Consider the following 16920-nt stretch of genomic DNA (forward strand, 5'->3'; position numbering starts at 1 on the left):
GCTGAATCCGACCCAGACTTCCCTCTCACCCGCAACATTAATTATATATAATTTTAACCTCTTTCATCTTTTCTCAATCCTGATCATAAATCCAATGAATTCCTTTTCATTAATTTACCCTTCAAATCCCAGTTTGTTTTCATAATACTATGGGGATATTTTCCAAGTCTGAGATATGCTACTGATCATAAAGGTTGATGCATTTTAATTTTTGGGGCAGGAAACCAGACAAATAGCATGTATTTGCCCCATAAGACAAACATTCAAAACAAATTGCAATATGGTGGATATAGTAAAACCAATTTTGAAGCCAGGACACTAGATGCAAATCATGATATGAGACAAATGCTGTAATGGCCATTGGATAAAAAAATAGTGGTTTTAATGGGTTTAATTGGGGACATTTTTGCCCATATTTTGGCCAGTTTATTATAGACTTTTTACGTAAATGAGCTTGAACTTAACACAAACAAATAAAACACGCCTTTGCCAAAAATGTATACAATATGCCAAAACACTGCCCCCAGAAAAGAACTGAATACTTATGAAAAAAATGTAATAGGAAGAGTTATGTAAGCTCTGACGTTTCGGTTATTGGAGGCGCTCTGCATGATGCCCCTCCAGGTCTGATACATGTGCTGGTATCGTTCCGCCTCCAGGGGCAGCTGCTGGTTGATGTCATCAGAGCTAAAGATGGGCTCCAAGTAGAGCCAGGAACGTTGGCATGTCAGCCACTCCTCCAACACATCCTGTAAGCACCAGAACATAAGACACCGCATAATATAATACAAAACACAAGACCATATGCTTGTGTGTGTGTGTGTGTGTACTTGTGTCATTCTCAGCTTGCTCTCCCAGGTGTTGATACGGTCCTCAAAGGTTTTTTTGAATGGCGAGAAGGACATGCTCTGCGTCACGACAATGTGGTCATCCAGTAGCTGCAAAACGTCATCCAGGCTCTTCAAGATGTAGGTGCCCGTGTCCTTGTAGGGCAACACATCAAAGTCTATTGCCGACCACTCTTGCTCCATCTTCTCCAGGGCCTGAGTGAGGAGACGGTGTTAAAAAAAAAGGTCTAAGTGCTCCATTTAAAATTAAATTAAGCTTCCCAAACTCTGTCCAAACGTTGCAGTTCTATAGGGTCACTCCATTCAAAACACATCCTAGTAGGAACTTAACGCTTCGTAAAACACTGTGGTTAGAGAACGACTCCTCTTCAAAAGGGTACCTGTTCGATGGCGTACTCTTTCCCAGCTACCTCGGCCACATGAGTGATTTCCTCCACGTGGTTCTGGAGTCCGAGCTCCAGGCAGTGAGATAAGGTCAGTTTGTCACTGGGCCTGACTTTCATCTGAATGCGATCGGAGAGCATCTCCCAGTGGCGGCTTTTCATCGCCGGGTTCGCCAGGCCCTGAATCAGCTGAATGGAGGGCTGGAAGTCCTCAATCTTGCTTCGGACGATAGTCGCCACCGCCTGGCACTCTGGCGTAGCGTCGGACGAAGAAAAGAACGCGTCAGACCAGCGAACAATCACACTTCGCTCTGTCGATGACAGACGGGTCACCTACCGGGAACGTCGTCGAACAGTTTAACGCATTTGTGCATGGTCCTGTAGGCGTGCAACGCATTGCTCTCGAGCTGCTCGGGGTCGATGAAAGACAGCGGGTCTTTGAGCCAGTTGTCATGCCAACGAAGCCAATCAGAGGTGGTTGTCCACAGATCTTTGAAAGGTTGAAAGTCCTTGACAAGCTTCTGCAGCCGATCGTACTGTAACGCACATGTACAGAAAAAAGTATCACAAATAACTGATGCACGAGTTCATATCGTATAAACGTAACATATCGTACCGTATCATATCGTATAAACGTAACATATCGTACCGTACCGTATCATATCGTATGAACGTATCATATCGTATAAACGTAACATATCGTATCGTACCGTATCATATCGTATGAACGGAACATATCGTATAAACGTAACATATCGTATGAACGTAACATATCGTACTGTACCGTATCATATCGTATGAACGGATCATATCGTATGAACGGAACATATCGTATAAACGTAACATATCGTATCGTATAAACGTAACATATCGTACCGTATCATATCGTATAAACGTAACATATCGTATGAATGTAACATATCGTATGAACGTAACATATCGTACTGTACCGTATCATATCGGATGAACGGATCATATCGTATGAACGTAACATATCGTACCGTACCGTATCATATCGTATGAACGTAACATATCGTACCGTATCATATCGTATGAACGGAACATATCGTACTGTATCATATCGTATGAACGTATCATATCGTACCGTACCGTATCATATCGTATAAACGTAACATATCGGACCTTATCATATCGTATGAACTGAACATATCGGACCGTACCGTATCATATCGTATGAACGGAACATATCGTACTGTATCATATCGTATGAACGTATCATATCGTACCGTACCGTAACATATCGTAACGTACCGTATCTTATCGGACCGTATCATATCGTACCGTACCGTAACATATCGTATGAACGCGGATTATCGTACCATACCGTATCATATCGTATGAACGTATCATATCGTAGCGTACCGTATCATATCGTATGAACGCGGATTATCATACCATACCGTATCATATCGTATGAACGGAACAGATTGTAATAGATCGTAACATATCATCACATTTTGTGTATCTAGTTAACGTTTTTTGCTACATCAAATAAAGACAACAGGAAAAGAAGGATACGATCTCATGTTATTCGCGTAAGGAAGAGTTTATAGACATAAACACGGACATATATTATACATAGACATATACTGTATACACACACACACACATACGTGATTTGGTGGATTCTCTTTCACTTACGTTCGTGACAGGAAGACCCAACAGTCGTTCCCTGGTGTTGTACGTCCGAGCCATCGCCTGACACTCCTGAAGCTGCTTGCTCTTACTCCTCACCTTGTTGGCGATCTCATGGGCGTGATGCATGTCTGTATGAGCCGCAAACCCAGAGACCAGTATCTATAAACACAGGCGTGGAGAGTTAGAACCAAATAATATCGACTCACTTTGACTCCATATAAAAAATCTTGACATCGAGACGTAATAAACAAAAAGGCCCGTCTAGAGCGGATCGTTTTAGAGACGGTTCAAATGAAGAGAATCTGAAAAAGTCCAAAGGAAAGGGATCAGCTGACCTTTAGAGAGTCTAGGGATTCCTCTAAGTGGTCCCGGTCCACCAGCTGCATCTTATAGAAGCGCGCCTCGTCCTCCTCGTGCTGGACGGCGACCGCTTCCATCTGGTCGATGATCTTTTGGGGCCACTTAATAGCCGTCCACCTGCGGGGGTTTGCAACTAAAGCAATCAGTTTCATCGATTCACTCGAAGCACTACGAACCCAGCGGATCGCCCATCGCCCCCGAATGAATGTAGAACACCGGCGTGATGATGTTATCCTTACTTTTGATCAAAATCCTCATTTGAAAGACTGTGGAGAAGTTCTTCTACGACCTCATAGTCTGACAGTGTCTTGTCAAGAACTTCCTGTTGTGGACAGATTCATAAAAGTCATCAGATGTATTGACAAAGTAAACCTTCATGTGACAGATAAGAGAAAAAGCCAGTCAGTTACGTTGTAACTCTTGAGTTCTTTGGGGATTTGCATCATCCACTCCCTCTTTTCAGCCATTTCGTCGATGCTGTTCACCCTTTCACAAAGCTTTCTGCTCGTTCTGCTGCACTCTTCACAGGCCTGCACACACAAGATTTCAAAAAAATATTATCAAAGTTTGAAAAGGAAGGAAAAGGCCACTTTCAAACTGGTGAAAATATACACTACCGTTCAAAAGTTTGGGGTCACGCTGACAATTTTGTGTTTTCCATGAAAACTCACACTTTTATTTATCAAATTAATTGCAAAATTATTATAAAATATAGTCAAGATAACAAGGTAATAAATAATTATTTTTATTGGAAATATTAATGTTTTACTTCAAACTTGTGGCTCAAAGGAAGGCCAGTTTTATAGCTTCTCTCAGCAGCATAACTGTTTTCAGCTGCGCTCACATAAAAAGGGTTTTCAAGGGTTTTCTACCCCTCCGCTAGTCTTCTAAGGCGATAAGACAATGTACCACTGGAGATGAGCCTCTACACACCTCTGTAGAGACTTCATTAAACACCAGAGAATAGTCATTTACCACACTAACTATGTAGAGCGTGTATTCATAATTAATTTAATGTTATCTTCATTGAAAAAAAAGTGTTTTCTTTGAAAAAAAAGGACATTTATAAGTTATTTTCTTTTTCTAAGTGACCCCAAACTTTTGAACGGTAGTGTAGATCCTGTGTCAAAGAAATGCATTGTCAAAACACTTCAATACACAACACCCATCATGCACTACTGTGTACAGAAGAAGTACAAACATACATGGTACAAATGACATATACCTATTTGTACACACACACACTCACACATACATGCGTATGTATATAGACATACAAATGACTTACGTTATCAATCTGTTTGCGTAGCTTCCGGGTGAAGTGCTGCAGCATCGCATGGCCCAAAGCCTTTCTCTTGTTACAGAGAGCCTGACGTACCGCCTCCACGCGGACGAGAAACGGCCCGATGGCGATGGTGGATGGAAGAGAGCGCTCGAGCGTTTCCATGTCTTTGAGGTTTTGTTCCACCTCTTTCTTCACCTCTTGAGAGGTCTGTTCTGCATGCGTATGAGATCTGGCAGAGAAGATGTAGATTCCAATTGAGGAGAGAAAAGCATGCTGAATGGACCACGAATCGGACCTCTCGTACGTCACACTTACCGCAGCAGGGTCTGGACGTCCACGTTGTGCACCTCTAAGTGCTTCTCGTATGCGGCAGCATAAGCCCTGAGAGGTATGGCTGCTTGTCTCAGAGCATTGCGGACCTTCTCTCGCAGCTCCACCACCTCCGGTTGAAATACGTTCACCGCGATGAGCACCGGACCGTGACCCACGTACAAGTTCTTCATCACAAACTGGCACGGACAAGAGGAGGAGCCGTCAAATCATCGGCCCCGCGGAGTCAGGACCGTCATCCCCGGCCAGAGGGACCGATGATGAACACGTCTTGACATCACATTTGGTTATTTTGAGTTCATACTTTGTAATGCGGATGATATTTTACCTTCTCGGGCTGCGGTACGTTGTGCGTGGCCTTAACGGCCTCATCGATCAGGTTGACGAGGGACGTCTCAAAGTCCTCCAGGGGAGGGCTGTAGTGCACCCCGGTCTGGTTCAGGACCAGGTCCACCAGGAACAGAGGGTTCTTCTGAGGCCTGTCGTGACAGAGAATGGAGTCATATTACAAACACGATATCACATATTTAGCACAGTCTAAAGTGTCTAAACTACAAGATATAAGATCATCCAGGGGTCACACACATGTTGACCAATGGGGTTCCAGGACTTTAAACCAAATTTCCATGACCGCATTCTTTTTTTTTTCTCGGTGTGTTGATGAAAATGTGAGAAAATGTCGTATTTAAACTAACAATGAGAATTCCAAAGCATACAGTATAAAACCTTTAATGACACAAATGAATGAGAGACACTAGTTTGATTAAAATACCTAACATTTATGTCTTTTACGTCACGGTGCGTCCACTTGCAGCGTGGAAAAATGTGCGACTATGAGAGAGCGCATGTCGGTTTATATTTAGAGCGTCATTCTTTTAAAAGCCGCTGAATATAACACAATGTATATGACTTTTCCAATATTTTGGGGGATTTTTGTTTTTTCCAGGACTTTTCTAGGTTTTCCCATGACCGTACGGACCCTGAACATCAAAGGAAAAAACACAGATGCAGAGAAGCACACAAGTGTGTGTGTGGAGATGTGTCCATCAATGGGTCCTACGTGTAGGGGCTGGTGTTGAGGCTGCTCCCCCAGGCCAGATCTGGAGGACACGTCAGAACATGGTGGCAGGCGTCGGACACCACCCGAGTCAGGCTGAGCAGCGAGTTCTGCACGAGGACGCGCAGGGCGTTCTGCAGCTGTAAGCGCAACGCGCCCACCAGTTTGTACAGCTTGGAGAACTTGTAGATGTCCCAGCGGGACTCGTCGGCGTTGTACGTGCCCTTGCCCCAGTTAAGCAGCCTGGAGCGGATGCCGTCGCTCAGTGTGGAAACCCACGACTTCCTGAGAAACAAGCTGATCTGGAGAGGGAGAGATGTCACGTGGCATTCAGGTGTCTTCCTCACCTGAAAGATATCTGGTAATCCAACATGTACCCGTGGTTATATCTGAATAAATGGGATTTGTATAAATATAGATTTTTTATTTATTTAATTTTTTTACCAGTAGCCTACCCTATGATTATGATGACCCATAAGAGATGTTGCCATACAATGGTTTGACCGCCAATAAACTGCAGATGACGCTTTTTTTTACCACTAGTGCTGTGAACAATACATTCATATTTATATTTCAAAGACACAAAAACTACTTTGAAGCCCAGAAAGCAGAAGAAAAGCTACCCCAACGCTACAATACCGGAGTATGGCTTTTATTACAAATTAGAGGAGGGGTCAAACACTCAGGGGCCGGATTTGTGTTTTCAGGGAAATGCAAATATAGATGCAGGATGGTGTTACACATTAACAAGTAAAAGATCATTAAAGAGTGCAGGGGGGGTGGTTTATTTATTTATTTCTGTTTTTTTATTTTATTTTTGTCTTTGGGTGTATCATGTATGTAAAAGATAATAAAAAATAAACAGGGCAAAATTACACATTTCCATCTTTCTATCTATCGATATATATATATATGCATAATCTTGCCTTGTTTATTTATTATTATTTTGTATGTTTATGTCTGACATTTTTGTATTTGTTTTATGTTAATATATCTAAACGATTAAAAAAAAGTAAGTGACATTATTATATTTTAATAAATACCTGATTGTGCATTTGAGATTGGACGTCTTCAAACTTGACCAGTCGCAGCGGTTCGACCGAGGCGACATTGAACAGCTTCATATTTTGGACTTTGTTGCACTCGGTCCACACGTCAGATAACACGGAGAGCACCTCCAGCGTCGTGAGGTGGGATAACCTGAAGAAAGCCTGTTTGCACTTCTGGAAGGGAAAGGGAGGAACGCACCCTGTGCAGAGACACGGACACACCGGGGTTCAGGCTCCGAGGCGAACGCCAGGTTTTTGGATAATAATGCACTTTTTTGCGAATTGGAAATTGACTCAAAACAAATATATCCAAAGCTCTCCAACTTACCTTTCTGGGGTACGAACTCCGGATCCTTCGGTGGCAGCGTGACGTGTGCAAACTCCTCCGGGTGCCTCGTCACCATCTTGTGCAGGAACATGCGGTTCATCGCACACTCGTAATCCAGCCGGACCTCCTTCTCCAGACGCTCGACACACGCCTCCACGCTGCACACATCATCTTCTCTTTACGCACGGGCCACGAGGACGAAGGAGGAGGAGGAGGAGGAGGAGGAGGAGGAGAAGAAGCAGAAGAACTAAAAGAAGAAGAAGAAGGACAAGAAGAAGAAATAGCCCAATGAGGGGACAGAGCCAAAGAAGAAGAAGAAGAAGAAGACCAATGAGGAGACAGAAGAAGAAGAAGAAGAACTAGAAGAAGAAGGACAACAAGAAGAAGAAGACCAATGAGGAGACAGAAGAAGAAGAATAACTAGAAGAAGAAGGACAAGAAGAAGAAGAAGACCAATGAGGAGACAGAAGATGAAGAAGAAGTAGAAGAAGAAGCAGAAGAAGAACTAGAAGAAGAAGGACAAGAAGAAGAAGAAGGCCAATGAGGAGACAGAGCCAAAGAAGAAGAAGAAGAAGTAGAAGAAGAAGAAGAAGCAGAAGAAGAAGAAGCAGAAGAAGAAGAAGCAGAAGAACTAGAAGAAGAAGAAGAAGGACAAGAAGAAGAAGACCAATGAGGAGACAGAAGAAGAAGAAGAAGAAGAAGCAGAAGAAGCAGAAGAACTAGAAGAAGAAGAAGGACAAGAAGAAGAAGACCAATGAGGAGACAGAAGAAGAAGAAGAAGAAGAAGAAGAAGAAGCAGAAGCAGAAGAAGAAGCAGAAGAAGAAGAAGAAGAAGAAGCAGAAGAAGAAGAAGCAGAAGAAGAAGCAGAAGAAGCAGAAGAAGCAGAAGAAGCAGAAGACAGTAACACCGTGTGATATTGTCCTCACATGTCCGGCCTGGTTTCAGGCGCCGAGAAGGAGAGCTTCTTCATGCGCTGGAGGCTCTGGGGCTCGATGGGCGCCGTGCGGCTGCAGAGCGGCATGCGGTCCACGGTCAGCTGGTAGAGGATCAGCGCTTCTGCGTCGTCCCGCCGGCGCACGGCGAACCGGATCCGCTCCGCAAAGACTCGGGGGTCCTCGGCGAGGAACATCAGTCTGATCCTGGGAACCCAGAAGTCAGCGGCCGGCGCCGGCGCCTTCACGTCGTCTTCGGGGTGAACCTTCCGTACCAGGAACTGGACTCTCTCCCGACTGTAGTCGAGAACCTCGGCCAGACGCCAGCTGTACCCCAGGGAGGGGGAGGAGCCGTTTGGGTCCTCTTCAAAAGAGAGAGAGAGAAGAGAGGATAATCACCCGAGATCAGAAGACAGAGTCCACCTCTGCTCACGCAGTGTAACATACGGAGAACATGTTACCGGAGGCGCTGTCTGTGGGCAGCAGGGCTCTGGCGGGGAACGGACGGCGGCCGTGTGATCGCTCGGCGGCGGCCAGGGCCAGCCAGTCGTCTGGGGTCCGGCTGTCGTACTCCGTGTCGTCAAACACCTCGAGGGACCGACACAGCAAAGGTTCCGCTCAGTTCATGACGGCGGGTCAGTGGGTAGCGGGTCCGTCTTTCAATCAGGGGGTCGGAGGTTCGATCCCCACCCTAGTCGATGTGTCCTTGAGCAAGACGCTTGACCCTGAGCCGCTCCCTGTAGCTGCGTCTACGTGTACGATTGTGAGTCGCTTTGGATAAAAGCGTCAGCTAAATGTAAAGTTCATTTTATATCGCCCAATATCACAAACTCCCCTCAGAGGGCTTTACATTCTGTACACGTACGACATCCCTGACCTTTGACCTCACATCGGAGCAGGAAGAACTCCCTCAAAAAAACAGGAAAAAAACAACTTTCTCCGGGGGAATAAAGTGATGAAACCTTGAGGAGAGCAACAGAGGAGGATCCCTCTCCAGGATGGACAGAACAATAGATGTCATGTGACCAGAAGGAAGCGTTACAGAGTTATTACATAAACACATTCAATGAATATATACATGTATGAATAATAAGTAGTAGGCTTGGATCACGATCCAGACCTCCTTTATCCATGAAACAGAAGGAGGTAGAGAGGGGGGGGGGGGGCTAAAGCGAAGATTGCAGCAGTGGGGCTCGTACCTCCGGTGGGAGGTAGGGGGGTGCAGGCTCGTCCGTGGAGGTCACTTCACCGCCGCTCTTGTGTCTCAGGATCAGGCGATCAGAATCGATGCCTTCTTCCGCCAGCAGCTGCTCAAAGTCTAACTTTAAATATTCCCGTCGACGTCTGGAAGAGAACAACACAAAACAGTGTCGAGACGTCTCCACAGGCAGTTCAAATAAACCGCATCGTGGAGCCAGCGAATGTAGAAGAAGAGAACGTCACTAAATATGTGCAGGGGAGGACATTTACATGTTTTTTAGGGGGCATCTTCTCCCCCACTGACTGAAATCCAGGAGCATTTAAAGATACATTTGGGCACTATTTGAAACTTGTGTTCAAATATTATTTCATTTATTCATACAGTATATGAGCAATTGTCATACAAATACCAATAATAAGAATATTAGGCAGTAGTCTACAGATTCAAAGTGTTTTCTTGGATAAAAAAAGGAAAAGAAAAAAAACATAAATCAGAACAAAAATTGTATTCTTATTTACTTGTGGTTATTTATTGTTATAAAACAATTTGAAACAACTATTAACAATTACAACTTATTTCTTTGTTTGTTAATAATTCTAATTCTTATATTTGTATATATTTATACATATATATATGTATATATTTGTTTATACATATTATTTATATATATTATTTATGTGTATATATATATTTATTTATATATATTAGTAAGATATATTTAATTAGATATTTGCGTATTTATAAATCCGTATATGTATATATATTCATACATATATATATATTTGTTTATACATATTATTTATATATATACTGTATATTATGTATGTGTATATATATATATTTATGTATATATAGCAGTTCGATATATTTAATTAGATATTTGCGTATGTATATATACATATTTATATTTATATATATATATATAAATATATTTATATATACAGGACTGTCTCAGAAAATTAGAATATTGTGATAAAGTTCTTTATTTTCTGTAATGCAATTAAAAAAACAAAAATGTCATGCATTCTGGATTCATTACAAATCAACTGAAATATTGCAAGCCTTTTATTCTTTTAATATTGCTGATTATGGCTTACAGCTTAAGAAAACTCTAAAATCCTATCTCATAAAATTTTTATATTTCCTCAGACCAAGTCCAAAAAAAGATTTATAACAGCTGAGTGTTTGTCAAGGCTCAGGAAACCCTTGCAGGTGTTTCGAGTTAATTAGACAATTCAAGTGATTTGTTTAATACCCTACTAGTATACTTTTTCATGATATTCTAATATTTAGAGATAGGATATTTGAGTTTTCTTAAGCTGTAAGCCATAATCAGCAATATTAAAAGAATAAAAGGCTTGCAATATTTCAGTTGATTTGTAATGAATCCAGAATGCATGACATTTTTGTTTTTTGAATTGCATTACAGAAAATAAAGAACTTCATCACAATATTCTAATTTTCTGAGACAATCCTGTATATATCTGTGTGTGTACCTCCCTAGTACAGGCAATATATATAGGACACACACAGCAAAGATCAAAAATAAAACACTATTAAATTATCTAAATTATGGGGGCATTTTTTCCCTCTCCTGGTGATATCAGGGGCAACATTATCTTTCTTTGGGGCAGTTTTGCCCTTTGCCCTGGTGTATTTATGTATGATAGTCGCTCACTGTCTTGATCAATCACACCTGACCAGTGAATCTGGCATAACAATCTGTGGAATACCCTCAAAACAATAAGATGCAGGATGAGAACGGAAAGCTTCCCACTCTTCGTACCTCTCGATCGCTAACTTGCGGGGGATCTGTCCACGCAGCGTTTGGTAGGGTAGATGGACCTTTTGTGAAATCCCACCCAGACAGAAGTACAATTTCTGTGATGGCTGGGAGATGGGTCCATGGTTACAGTTTTCAACCGGTCTGCGCTGGTCATCTGGAGTCTTGGAGGTCGTCGCTAAGGAGAACAGTGCAGAAGGACACACATATTCTTTTTAGAAAATCTTTAATTTTAGAGAAGCACGATATGCTCCTCTTGTGAATACAGAGCTGGCGTATCAGAAATGAAGACTTTAAGGTCCTACATGCTTAAAGCAGCGTTCACACCCAAAGCGTTGCGAATCTTCGCGAGGGGCGGGGCTTATCTCCGTGGCTTAGCTCCGTAAAAACAGTTCCCGCCATCCACCATGGAAGATCTAACCACTAGTTCTGCTTTAGACTTTTTGGAAACATCCCACCAACGCCCTCGTGTTCGGGTTCATGACATGAATATCATATATTTATATATATATTTACCTTCGCATTGAAAATGCGGAAGGTTATGTTTTGATCGCTGTGTATTTATTTATTTATTTGTATGCGTGTTACTCGCATAACTCAAAAATTATTAAACCGAATAGCATGAAATTTGGTGGGATGATTGGTTATTATACGGGGACCATTTGATTAGATTTTGGGATTGATCGGGTCAAAGGTCCAGGTCAAGGTCATGAAAAGGTCAAAATCTTCTTTTTACCATAGCACGGTCAATTTCTATCCAATTGGCATGCAATTAATGCCAAAATGATCATAATTCAATGGGCAATCTTGTGATATGCGAAGGTATGCACTCTACCGAGTTTCGGAAACTCTGTGAAATATTTGAACTTGAGGCGAAAATTTGCGTCTACCGCAACCACTTCGCGTCCGTACGTTGACTTTGCGTGGGATCTACTCTACTCACGCAAACAATTCTCAATGCTTTTGGTGTGAACGCACCTTAAAAGAAAAGCGTGCAAATATAGTAGCGTCGCACCTTTTGTCGCGTTGCGTTCACTGAACTCGGAGACGGAATGACTCTGCGACCTCTGCTGGATCTCGGGTCCCGCTGTAGAGAACTGATCAATAAACAGGAAGCTTCAGTCTCTTGGGTTTAAGTCAGCGCTCAACAGACGCTCAGTGCTCTGCTCTCACCTTTGACGGGAACGTGGCGATGTCATCCGAGTAGATGCCCCTCTGTTCTTTCACAATGCATTTTCTGATTTTAGGGAGTTTGCACCAGAGATTCAGAGGCTGAGGTTTGATCGGAGGATGAGGCACCAAGCTAGGAAAATATTTCCCTTCCATCGCCGATCTAGCAGAGTGAAATAACGTCACCTGTAACGTGAAAACGGTTAACGTTAGCTATGTTTTGGAGAATTATTTTTTTTGTCAAATTAACATCCGCCAGGCAGCGAAACATCAGGAAACAAAGAACAGATAGTTATGCTGTAAGAATATTTTCATAGGTTTGATAAAGTTCAATTGAAATAGAATGCAGAAATGTATGTAGCAAAACAAACAAAAATCTTAATTGTAGGCTACTGTCAAAAGTGATATTTTCCCCAATAAATATTCACCAAATTTAATGAAAGCACATTAAAATGTAGTTCAACAAGGGGGAGCCCATTGATGTATGAAGTGATCTTTGTCAAACTACACTTAATAACACTAAAGTTATTGAATATTTCTGTATGTATTTTCTGCATTGCACTTTTCAAGACGCCCCCGCTCATGAGGCGACCGTCCCTGCGCATGCGCCTCCCAGCCAGCCGCTCGTGAGGGCTCGCGGGACGGCCCGTTGTGGTACACATAAGGTGAATTAAGGTCGGAGCTGGTTGTCTACCTCACCTCACGTGCGGTTACAGAGAGGTGGCGTTTGTATTTTAACAACGTTTCACTTGCAACCGATGTTTAAAAAAAAATCCATACAAGTTAAGACGCTTTAACAGGCGACCCTGTTAACTGGAGACTTTTCGTCTGAACGGGTCCGTCGTTGTCATAGTTACGACGGCCGTCCGGAAAATATGATAGAAAAAAACGTATAGCTGTCCACGTGAATGCCGCTTGGTTTAATTTTGTAATACAGTGTCAACCCCTAGACTTAATAATATATACTATACCAATTAAACAATGCGGCATTCACGAGGGCAGCTAACGGTACGTGTTCGCTTCCCTTTTTCAACTGCTGTCTGTAACTACGACAACGAACGCGTTCGGTCCCCAGTTAACACGGTCGCTTCTTAAACCGTAACACTGGCAAGCTAGCTCGCTGCTGTTAGTTGTGAGCAAACAACAAATTCAACGCAATTTCAATGTAATTGATCAAAAACAATGTTGACAGACCTTATCTTGACGTCCTCGCGCTCCTTGTGGCGGTAACTGTCCTCTGCATAGCTACAGTCTGGGCGAGCTGAACTTTTGAAATCTCAGTTCCCAAGTGGACGTTAACTACCGGTCTCCATGACAACGGAAAATAGACGGTTAGACGCGGGAACGGTTGCCATGGACGAAAAAAGAGCCTTGTCAGCCAGCACATTTAGGGAAAGTCAAAGGTTAAGTCAAATATTGCTGAATTATTGTCTTTTTTCTATGATATTCATTTATTTTCTTGTTTATTAACATGTCAGGAATGATATATTTAGTTCTGAAAGCATTTTAGTTTTTAGTTTATTAAATTAATAGTAATTATATGAATGTCAATTATAGTGGAAACCAGGAAAACATTTATGTATTTAATGACTACATTGTAAAATAAGAAACGAAGAACACTAAAGAATGATGAACAAAACATTAGTTTAGGTAATCCAAATGAAAACAAATATGTCTGTTTAAAGTTAGTTCTGGATATAAGACGTTCAGTTTTAATATAAAATATTCTACCATCCTTCAACCAACAAGCAAAACAATCCAGATGGATGAATGTTTAGTTTAAATAATCAAGTTGAATGTATTATTGGTTTAATATCACTCTACAGCCATAATTTGTTCATTTATCTTCTATGTTTTTCTGCCCTTTTACACGAAAATTGTCCCGTGGTCCACTACAGAGGACAATTCATATCAAATAAATGTCAGAATCAGACTTTAAGGAACGGATCCTGGGATTGTTTGTTTTTTGTCAACAAATCTGCCGAAAATACACCCAAAAAACCCAATTTATTGTATTTAATGAACAGGTATGTGTACACAAAGCCTCATATAACTAATATAACTACTTGATTGTCTAAAAAGAACATAAGTAAGGCACATTGTTGGCGGGACATGTTTCTGCATGATGATGATGATGATGATGAGATTTGTAGTTTTTTTATTTGATCAAAGCACATTGCTGCAGCCAATTAATTAATTATTGTTATTGGAGTAAAAGTCTGCATTAACATAAGGAAACTAAATTTGGTCAAATATCAATTTTAGCCAGGTTTTCAAATCGCATAAAATTTCTGTGACATTTCACCTCCAGCACCGGCAAATTGGTAAAAAATAATTTCCACCTGGCGGATCATAAACGTCCCCGTCGAGAAAGAAAAGGACAAAGTGACGTTGAACTTTAGAGACAATTTATTTGAACTTTAATTCATTTACAGCAGTTCCACTGGAGAGGAAAACAAACAAAAAAAGGGGGGGGGGGCGGGGGTGATGACGTCATAGCCACATTAAACCTATGGTCCTATCTATATGTACAGGGGGGGGGGGGGTGCAGCTTCATAGTGCAGAAGGCACAGAGTCGGCTTAATACTCGCCTGTAAGTGCAACGTGACAGGAAGGGGGAGGAGGAGGAGGCGGAGATAGAGGAGGAGGAGGAGGTTTAAAAAAAAACCTGCAACAGCTACTAGCATCTGCTCCTTTCTTCTTCTTCTTCTTCTTTTTAATAAATCTGGTTGTGAGTCCTGCTGCGGCTCACCAGCCATGAACCGAGCGCCGCGTGTTGGACTCAGATGAAACTATACAGCGTTAAGGCATTATTGTCACTTTTCTTTTGTTGTTGCAATTATATACAGAGACGCAAAAAGATGAACAAATGGTGCAGACAGCAGAAGAAACGGATTCATTCTCAGATATGACACACATATCGAAATCAGGAAGACTTGTCATTCAATACAGAATAATTAAAACACTTCTTTTTTTAAAGACAAAAGATAAATTTCTGGAGACAAACGGATGAAATCAAATCTGAAAACCACTCGATTCAAGTCACGCCTCTTTTTTTTACATTTTCTTTTAACTGGAACAAAAAGTTGTAAAAATAAATCTGAATGACGTTCAAATCAACTGGAATTCTTGCATCTCGGGTTTAGATGACGCTGCTTATGAAAAGAAGTTCATTCAACATGGAGGTGGATTATGGAACAGAATAAAAACACGAGAGGGAAAAGTAAAAAATATATAATCTGTGGATGCTATTGGGGGAGAAAGAAACACAAATATTCAAGGCGGAGTTTGACTGTTTATTCTCACACTGAATTATTAATTTGATAATAGATTTCACATTTGTGACACTTAATCTGATTCGAGCACTTTTAATTTCATTTTACTTTATTGCAAATTCGATTCAGAACATTTGGAATAATTGATTGTCAAAGTCAGCCGTGCTGTCGGAATATGACGAGAGAATATGATCAGTCGAAAGCCGCCTTTTATTCTGTCGCGCACACACACACACACACACTGTTTTTGGGATGTTTTTTTACAAAATAATGATTCAATCATAAATATATTATTATGGTTATACAGTACTAAATAAACTAATACATTATTATATTAAATTGTTAAGTCTAACTGAAACAGTGTGTGTATATATATATACAGGACTGTCTCAGAAAATTAGAATATTGTGATGAAGTTCTTTATTTTCTGTAATGCAATTAAAAAAACAAAAATGTCATGCATTCTGGAATCAACTGAAATATTGCAAGCCTTTTATTCTTTTAATATTGCTGATTATCAGCTTAAGAAAACTCAAATATCCTATCTCTAAATATTAGAATATCATGAAAGAGTATACTAGTAGGGTATTAAACAAATCACTTGAATTGTCTAATTAACTCGAAACACCTGCAAGGGTTTCCTGAGCCTTGACAAACACTCAGCTGTTATAAATCTTTTTTACTTGGTCTGAGGAAATATTAAAATTTTATGAGATAGGATTTTAGAGTTTTCTTAAGCTGTAAATATAATCAGCAATATTAAAAGAATAAAAGGCTTGCAATATTTCAGTTGATTTGTAATGAATCCAGAATGCATGATTTTTTTTTTTAAATTGCATTACAGAAAATAAAGAACTTTATCACAATATTCTAATTTTCTGAGACAGTCCTGTATATATATATATATATATATATATATCCAATGTGACTGTGGACACAAATATTACAAATAATAATCAGAAAGGAGCAAATTACTCAATGTGCAAAGAAAATGTGAAAGAATTATGAAAAACACCTGAACACGTGCACCTGGTGATCAGGAGGAAGGAGGAGGATGGGAGGAAGAGGATGGGAGGATGGAAGGAGGGAGGAGGATGGAAGAAGGAGAAGGATGGGAGGAGGAGGATGGAAGAAGGAGAAGGATGGGAGGGGGATGGAAGAAGGAGTAGGATGAAAGAGGAGGATGGGAGGAGGATCGAAGAAGGAGAAGGATGGGAGGAGGATGGAAGAAGGAGTAGGATGAAAGAGGAGGATGGGAG

The 16920-nt window shown here is 41.2% G+C and overlaps 1 protein-coding gene across 1 annotated transcript in view; it reads right to left on the minus strand.

Annotated features, from left to right (window-relative positions):
* The window catches only part of dnah1 (dynein, axonemal, heavy chain 1), a 49779-nt gene extending 37237 nt beyond the window's left edge, over window positions 1-12542 (minus strand). The window contains exons 1-20 of the mRNA XM_056411440.1: window positions 12390-12542; window positions 12232-12313; window positions 11220-11394; window positions 9432-9576; window positions 8694-8820; window positions 8227-8596; window positions 7300-7457; window positions 6966-7171; window positions 5926-6224; window positions 5194-5344; window positions 4851-5044; window positions 4539-4764; window positions 3661-3780; window positions 3490-3572; window positions 3226-3367; window positions 2894-3049; window positions 1569-1767; window positions 1229-1482; window positions 831-1043; window positions 585-749 (exon numbers count right to left, since the gene is read on the minus strand). Of these exons, the coding sequence (XP_056267415.1) occupies window positions 585-749; window positions 831-1043; window positions 1229-1482; window positions 1569-1767; window positions 2894-3049; window positions 3226-3367; window positions 3490-3572; window positions 3661-3780; window positions 4539-4764; window positions 4851-5044; window positions 5194-5344; window positions 5926-6224; window positions 6966-7171; window positions 7300-7457; window positions 8227-8596; window positions 8694-8820; window positions 9432-9576; window positions 11220-11394; window positions 12232-12313; window positions 12390-12542 (3618 nt within the window). The remainder of the gene's footprint in view (window positions 1-584; window positions 750-830; window positions 1044-1228; window positions 1483-1568; window positions 1768-2893; window positions 3050-3225; window positions 3368-3489; window positions 3573-3660; window positions 3781-4538; window positions 4765-4850; window positions 5045-5193; window positions 5345-5925; window positions 6225-6965; window positions 7172-7299; window positions 7458-8226; window positions 8597-8693; window positions 8821-9431; window positions 9577-11219; window positions 11395-12231; window positions 12314-12389) is intronic.
* Between the last annotated feature and the right edge of the window lie 4378 nt (window positions 12543-16920).

The sequence above is a fragment of the Pseudoliparis swirei genome, chromosome 3 (genome assembly GCF_029220125.1).
Source record: "Pseudoliparis swirei isolate HS2019 ecotype Mariana Trench chromosome 3, NWPU_hadal_v1, whole genome shotgun sequence".
NCBI lineage: Eukaryota > Metazoa > Chordata > Actinopteri > Perciformes > Liparidae > Pseudoliparis > Pseudoliparis swirei.